Source organism: Cibotium barometz, chromosome 22 (assembly GCF_041138505.1).
Source record: "Cibotium barometz isolate CiBa-2024 chromosome 22, ASM4113850v1, whole genome shotgun sequence".
Classification (NCBI taxonomy): domain Eukaryota; kingdom Viridiplantae; phylum Streptophyta; class Polypodiopsida; order Cyatheales; family Cibotiaceae; genus Cibotium; species Cibotium barometz.
In genome coordinates this window covers 55,068,712-55,076,211 of record NC_141067.1, presented here as the reverse complement: position 1 = coordinate 55,076,211, position 7,500 = coordinate 55,068,712, and the positions used below count along the sequence as shown (strand labels likewise).

Here is a 7,500-nt window from a genome sequence, read left to right as displayed (position 1 = left end):
AGAGCCATAGTAAGTCTTCTTACAAGTAGTTAGCAGGAGGTTTCTCTCTCTCTTCTCTATCCGTAGGTAGTGCAAAAACCTTCTCTCAAAGTCCATAGGTGGTGCAACAAAGACCTCACTCCCTCTCTCTCTCTCTCTCTCTCTCTCTCTCTCTCTCTCTCTCTCTCTACAACAAGCAAGTATGAGGTTCTAGTAGCACACAATCACACTATGTTGACTTACTATTTATGTCATCTATACCAATTTTTCCAAGTTCTTTTTGTTTCCTAGGAGAGCTACTTGTCCGATAATAGCAACATGTGAATCAAGTTGGTGCCAAGAGACTCTACAAGAACGATGACAACCTACTATGTAAATACCATTCATATGTGCAAGAGGCAAATAAACCCATGGTTGGGTAACCATGAAGTCGTCTCTCCTTGTATAACATGATATATTGCATTGATGGACAACTCTTGTTAAAGATGATGGAAAGCCTATGGGAATCCAATTACACAAATCAAACTCACAAATCTATGGTAATATATTTACAAGAACAAAAGTATTCTTCCAAAGGACATGTTCCTTAGTCTTATAATTATAATTTTTGAAGACGAAGTGTGCTAATTCTCCACTCACATGCATACATATTTATCCATATACATACATATAATCTGCATATTACATAGCTCTAAAAAAATCAATTTTGAAAAAAAAAATCTGAGATTACACCACTAAACTAAATCCAATGACTCCACATTTCTTGTTTTTTCCTTTTAAAAATGCAATTTATATGGTGATGAACATCAGGTATTTTAAATGTAAAAAACTTACCTTACTTAAGGTTATCAATAACTACAAACTTTTTCATTGATAGCACATAATAAGTTTGTGTGTGTGTGTGTAGTGTGTGTGTGTGTGTGTGCGTGTGTGTGAGAGAGAGAGAGAGAGAGAGAGAGAGAGAGAGTATATAGGCATTCCAATCTCCCTCCCTAACAACAGTTTTGTATGATCCTATCCCCTCAGACTGTCCATCCTTGCACAACTTTAGTAGAAACTGTGGCTATAGCTTCAATCGTCCTTAATGTGAATATGGGATGCTTCACCTCAATCTCGCCTACTTTGTGATGGCCATCTCCCCTCAAATTCTCCCTCCTTGCATGATTTAGTTGGAACTGTCTGGCTATGGGTGCGCCAAATAACCAACCAGGCATGGAACCTCCCAACTCAACTGCAATCTCCAAATGTTGTGCACCAGCAAACTGATAACTAGGATGTCCTACAATAAAGATGGACAACGAACAGCCCCCAAAAAGATGCAGCTACACAACAAACGGCCATGTAGATGACAAACATCCATGGACCTGGCAATTGGGGCAAACACAAACGGCCATGCAGATGACAACCATCCATGGACCTGGCAGTTGGGGCAAACATACAGGAGCTCATTTCTCCCTGAGAAAAAAAGTGGCAGTACATATGCAAGAGGGATGGAGTACTTCTACTCAGCTCAGATGAGGCAATACAAGCAAGTAGGGCCATCGAAATCCAACACCACCTCCACATCTTCTCAACCAGGTCCTCCCTTCTAGTACAACTAAAATAGAACAATGCATGTTAATCTACAAGGAGGATATGGTGATCTCTACATTGCCTGGTGGATATCTTGCTGGCCACTATTGCACTACCTTCAACTTACCTTGAACCTCATAATGCTCATTTAATATCTTCATCCTAATAATCAATGTCTTGCTGGCCACTACTGCACTAGCTTCGATTTACCTTGAACCTCATATTGCTCGTTTAATATCTTCATCCTAATAATTACTCGTTTGAGCGCCTCCCTCATGTGTCGTGATGTTTTGAGAGTACAGCCAACAACACAATAATCTGTGACTCAAGTTGTTCAAAAAGCTTCTAACAATAGTATGTGGAAAGCAACAAAAAGGAGAAAAAAACCCGCATAATGCAATGAGGACACACATAGCAAGAGGTATAAAGAAAAATCAGCCTTGAAACAAACATGTGTTGTACTTCAACCTTCTTAGATCCGATGGACCATTGCTGATTTGCAATTTCACTATCATACTTTGTATAAAGTAAGAGATCACATCAAGTCAACTTGGGGCTCACACTTCATCAAAACTGAAAGTTGAAATTGCACAAAAGATTGGCACTGACATGCCTAAGTCGACTTAACAACTTCAACAAAATAGCAATGTATCGTGCCATTGCACTTTCAAACTCAATAGCCATAAAAACTTAAATTGACATATAAATAAAGGAAGCAGATGGATTCGAGGTGGTGGTTCTCTTGCATGCGATCGGAAGACAGACAAAAACTGTACACAGGTATTACCACTGTGCTCACCTTAGCATTATTAGCTAGAGCTGCTCAAAATTATGCAGGGAACTCATTACACAAGACACCTCTATAAACTAGCAACATGAACAGCAAGCAGCACCAACTACAAAAGGAAATGTTAGTCGATCAAGGACATAATCAATCAACCTTGCATGTTTGTATTGAGTGAACTGATGCAAAACGCACATAATATTTCTTTTACAATGCTGCAATTCAGCGTACATCAGAGAATAATGTGCAACAAGAATAACACTGATACTTCTTTCAAGTTAGAAATAACCAACCCAAATTCATAAACGGAAACGTGCTTCTGCATTCAAAATGATTTGATTGCTTATCAAAGATTTTCTATCACACTTCTCTGAGGAAGCCAGAGATCTTACAAAACCTCAAACTTTGCAAAGGCAGCTTCGGATCCCACCAATGAGGGATCATGTGCCTTGTGGAATAGTCTTCCTTCCAAACTGATGGTAATCTCTCTCTCTCTCTCTCTCTCTCTCTCTCTCTCTCTCTCTCTCTCTCTCCCCCCCCCCCCCCACAATCTCCTTACCTTGAAAGTGGTATATCAAAATTCAACAGATAACAGCCATATGCAATGCCCACACCAGCAACCAACGTTGCCATTGTTTTGAAGCAAGGACCTGTTCGTGCCAACCTTTTCTTCAATACCTTCAAATGCTTCTCTGCAGTTTTCAACATCAATTCCAGCTTTGGATCTGCCTTTGCATTTTCCAACGCTGCATGATTCTGACAAAACAGGTTTTATAGGTGTAGAAGGTATCAACATCACAAGCCTAGAAAATCGCCAAGGATTACAGCAGCCTCCCAACTTTGAAGAAGCTTTACAAAGTTATTTAAAGCACGATACAAAAACTTCAAAATTATATTATATTCTATTGAATAGGGGGGGGGGGGGGGGGTCAGCCAGCTTCGACCCCAGTGGCGGTGTTGGTCTTGGTATTTTGTGGCAATTCATTTGTGTCATTGTTGAAGTTATTAGTTAAGTGCTCCAACCTTGATTGGATATTATATTATATTATATTGAAAATGGGGGGGTCAGCCAGCTTCGACCCCAGTGTGGTGGTGTTGGTCTCGGTATTTTGTGGCATTTCATTTGCTTGGATATTATAATATAGTGAATGGGGGGGGGGTCGGGGGATTGGCCATCTTCAATCCCAATGTGGTGTTATTGGTCTTGGTATTTTATGGCATTTCATTTGTGGTTTGATTGTGTTATTGATGGCGTTATTAGTTAAGTGCTCCAAGATCGGTGCTCTTTCTTACACCTTGCTTGGAAATTTACTTGGTACAAGCTTTGGAAGTTAAAATTACAAATTTCCTAAGATTAGAAAAAATAACTAAGAGAAATTAATATTATTAATTAATGATCCGATTATCTTTGTAGGTTAACCTATATCAACACCATGGTTTGTAGATTATCCATAGTCTAGGAAAAAATAACACCATGGTTTCCTAAGATTAGAAAAAATAACTAAGACATTAATATTATTAATTAATGATCTGATTATTTTTGTAGGTTAACCTATATCAACACCACGGTTTGTAGATTATCCATAGTCTAGGAAAAAAAAAGGTTTACCTTCAATCTTATGATGTTGACATTATTCTTTAAATCATCAAGTAGATTGAATCGGTCAACAACGGCTCTCCATTCATTGCACATAAAGCTCAACACTTTGATACTCCCTTTCAGTTTCTCCAAGTGAAGCTTTTCCTGCAATGTCATAAAAGCTAAGTACTCAATATATGTAAAATTCAAAGAAGTAGGCCATCGAGCATGTAGATAGTTCTCTATGTTTACATTACTAGCTAAATGTTGAATATAATGCCCCAAAAAAATAAGACATAGCTGTAAGGGTGCTTTTCTCTAACCCATTGCTTGAAACAATCCGTGTTCTCTGATAAGCACCAGATAAACATATCGCATGCTTCATGAATCAAGGCAGGTACATCTGAACATAATAAAACATCTCAAAGTTAGGCACAACTCTCTCTCTCTCTCTCTGACCTTCCAGTTCCAGTTTCATTTTCTAGGTCATCTTTATTTTTCATTTTCTGGGTTTTTTTATCCAGACATTGTATCAGATCCACCATGATGTAACTTTTGGTCTCATAGGTCATTATGGCCTTTTGAAGACATTAATATAACATTTCATTTCATTTCATTTCTCGCATTGATTGTGAGAGGCTATTTTCTAGACAGTGACATACTGGCACAGATTATGGGTGCTCCCACCAGCCAAATACCCCAGGCTCACCCTAGAGTCCTCGAGACAAGTGGAATTGTTACGACCTTGTGTTTTTCCCTCTGGACAACAAGCAGGTGGGCACAGGCACGGGCATGGGATGGACAGTGTGAACAGGCATCAGTTGGATATGAAAAGGAAACTCATGTGTGTGGCCAACCCAAGTGTGAAAGGGGACAAAAGGGAGTTTTGAGTTTATAACGTTTTTAAACCTTAGATGACTTAAATATTATTATAATTATAAGCATGCATTTTGTTATTTTGCTTTTGGCGTTTTTGAGAAAGCGAATCGGATCCTTATAAAAAGGCAAAAGGTGGCGCATGGAGTATGGTGCATCCCCTTGATCGAGATCTGGCACGTGGTATAACGGGTGCTGCTGCGCGTATGTGTGGTACTGGCGGCTGCATGTACGTGTGGTACAGGTGAGCGCTGCTGCGCGCATGGGCTACAGCCAGGCGGGCTGCAGCCAGCAAAGGGGCACCAGGCGGCTGGGCTACAGCCAGCAACTTGCGACCAGGCAGGCAGCAACGGGCGCCAGACAGTTGCAGCCAGTTGGGCAGATTGCAGGCGAAACAGGGGGGGGGGGGGGGGGGGGGAGGCGCTGCTGGACAGAGACAGCCGACCACTGTATAACCTCTCTCTTTCATCATAAGAGCCCGGTGTGTTTTCTCTTTTGTGTACCATGGAAGTACGAGAGACTTTGAACAGGAGAACAAGCTATAGATGCACAGGACAATGTTCATGGGAGAGATGGTGCGATTTCTCTTCGTGTCGAACTTATATGTGCTCAGGGATTTGCTTACAGGTTCTCTATTTTTTCTCTCACCTAGTGCTATGGAAAACAACCCTGGGTTTTTGGCACCGTGATTGGATGGTGCATATGTGGGTTTATCTGTCATGGAAACAGGACATTGGTTTTCGAGAGGAAACAGGACTTTGGTATCGAGGAAACAGGTCTATGGTTTATCGGATACAGGTCTTTGGTTTCATGTGGAAAGCATGTCTCTGCATTCATATGAACAGAATCTGGTTTTCTCGAGGTTACATGCAAGCTGTGACTATAGGGAAGAACATATGGTTTGGTATAGCCCTATTGCTGGCTGCGAAAGGGTTTGAGGGATCCATGGTAGCGAGCAAGGAGGCGTTGTACAAGTGTGCCTTCTTTATGGAATGCTTTGTTGTAATAACAAGAGTTCATATTTGGAAGTCCTAGGTGACAGCTTCAAGGGATCCTATTGGTGGAGGATTCTACAAGTTGTACTTTGTACTCAAATTTTGATCAAGTAAAGAAATACCGCAAGGGACGCCACTGCGTTTTGGGACCAATCAGTGTCCTTGTACTATTTGCAAGAGCACTCTAGCTCCCCCTATTTGTTTCCTTTTCCAAGTTCCCATGGGTGATGAAGTGTTTTATGCGCGGACGTTTGTTTCACCGCCCGTCAGATTTCTGAAGGCCGGCTTCATGGTTCCATTCCCGGGATATCGTCGACTTTCTCAAGGAGGCGAGCCCGTGGTTGTCACATCAAAAGCTTCAACATGTGGAAAGTGGAAAGGAAGTACACGAGACAGTGCAGGATTGTGTGTCTTTGCCTATATGAGGTGAAGAGCAAAAGCTAAAGATGAAGCTCAGGAGAAAAGACACCAAGGACAGGAAGTAGTCAACCAAGAACAAGACAGCAATTGAAGTGTTATGGTGCGAGAGATGGGTTAAAGGCTATGGCTTTCGATAGTTTGTCACCGGTGGTATCTTCACGAAGGCTTCATGGGTTCGGAAGGCAGCTTCTTTCTATGTTTATCAGTGGTGATCTACTATGCTTCGTTGGGACTTGTGCTTACCACGTGGGTGGAGTGCAAGCAGGTTTTGGGTGCCTGTCATGTACACAGTGTGTATCTACCGTGTGCTACACGCACACAAGACTAGCTTTGAGGTTTGGGAAAGCTTGGAACTATGCAGGCTAATCGGCGAGCTGAGTTAGGGATAGACTAACGGACGGGCCCCAAGTGTGGACGCCTGATGACTGGCCAAGAGCCTATAAAAGTGTGGCCAAGGTTAGTCATTAGTCACATAGAGTCTCACGTGCCTTTGTGAGAGCTCTATGGTCAGGAGCTTGGATCTAGTGCAGACGTGCAAGCAACAGTCTCGAGGCCCGCAAGGGTAGCTTCGTGGCGGTATGGGACGTCATGAGGTAGAGATTGGTCGGTACGTTCATCTAGTTAGCTCAGCTCGTGGCTTGGTGGGGACAACCAAGACTTGTGGGCTTGCCCACGGCTGTCAAGGTTGGGAGGTGAGTCAGGCCTACACTCCCTTCACATTTGTTTGGTTTGTTTGCAGGTTTCGAGTCTTGTACCAAGAGCGTTCTACGAGGTGATCCTATGGGGATTTGACAGTGGTATCAGAGCAAGCCTCGTGAACAAGCAAGTCCGTAGGTAGAGAAGATGAGGTCTAAGAAAAGGTATGAGTTCATGAAGATTGCTGTTTTTCTGAGTATACTGCTGTTTTTTCAATTTCAGCATGTTATTTTGGAACCCATGTTAGGGTTTGGTCTCATAAGGGTTATTTGCTTTGCAAAGAAGAACGGCTAGATGTGTTCTTGCAACTGTATGAACAGTTTGAAGAGAAAGAGAAAAAGAAAAAGCCTGTCGGCTATGTTCGTAAAAGAGAGAGAGAGAGAGAGAGAGAAAGAGAGAGAGAGAGAGAAGTGACGTCAGGGTGTTGTAGCGCAGCCCTGAAGCTTTTGTGCGCAGCCAGGGCAGGTGGTACACGCAAGCAGTCGCTGGCGGGCTGGTACTCGCAACCAAGTAGGCGCATAAAGCTCAAGCGGCCCGTTGTATTCGCAATAGGCGCAAGCGTGCAAGTTTGTGCGCTGGTGGCCGGTTCTATCCGTACT

At 42.4% G+C, this 7,500-nt stretch overlaps 1 protein-coding gene across 1 annotated transcript in view; it reads right to left on the bottom strand.

The window, feature by feature from the left end:
* Window positions 1-2,481: 2,481 nt before the first annotated feature.
* LOC147626730 (uncharacterized) overlaps window positions 2,482-7,500 on the bottom strand; it is a 51,722-nt gene continuing 46,703 nt past the window's right edge. Inside the window, exons 8-10 of the mRNA XM_086816752.1 lie at window positions 4,238-4,317; window positions 3,945-4,079; window positions 2,482-3,091 (exon numbers count right to left, since the gene is read on the bottom strand). Coding sequence (XP_086672878.1) covers window positions 2,891-3,091; window positions 3,945-4,079; window positions 4,238-4,317 — 416 coding nt within the window. The 3' untranslated portion in view covers window positions 2,482-2,890. The remainder of the gene's footprint in view (window positions 3,092-3,944; window positions 4,080-4,237; window positions 4,318-7,500) is intronic.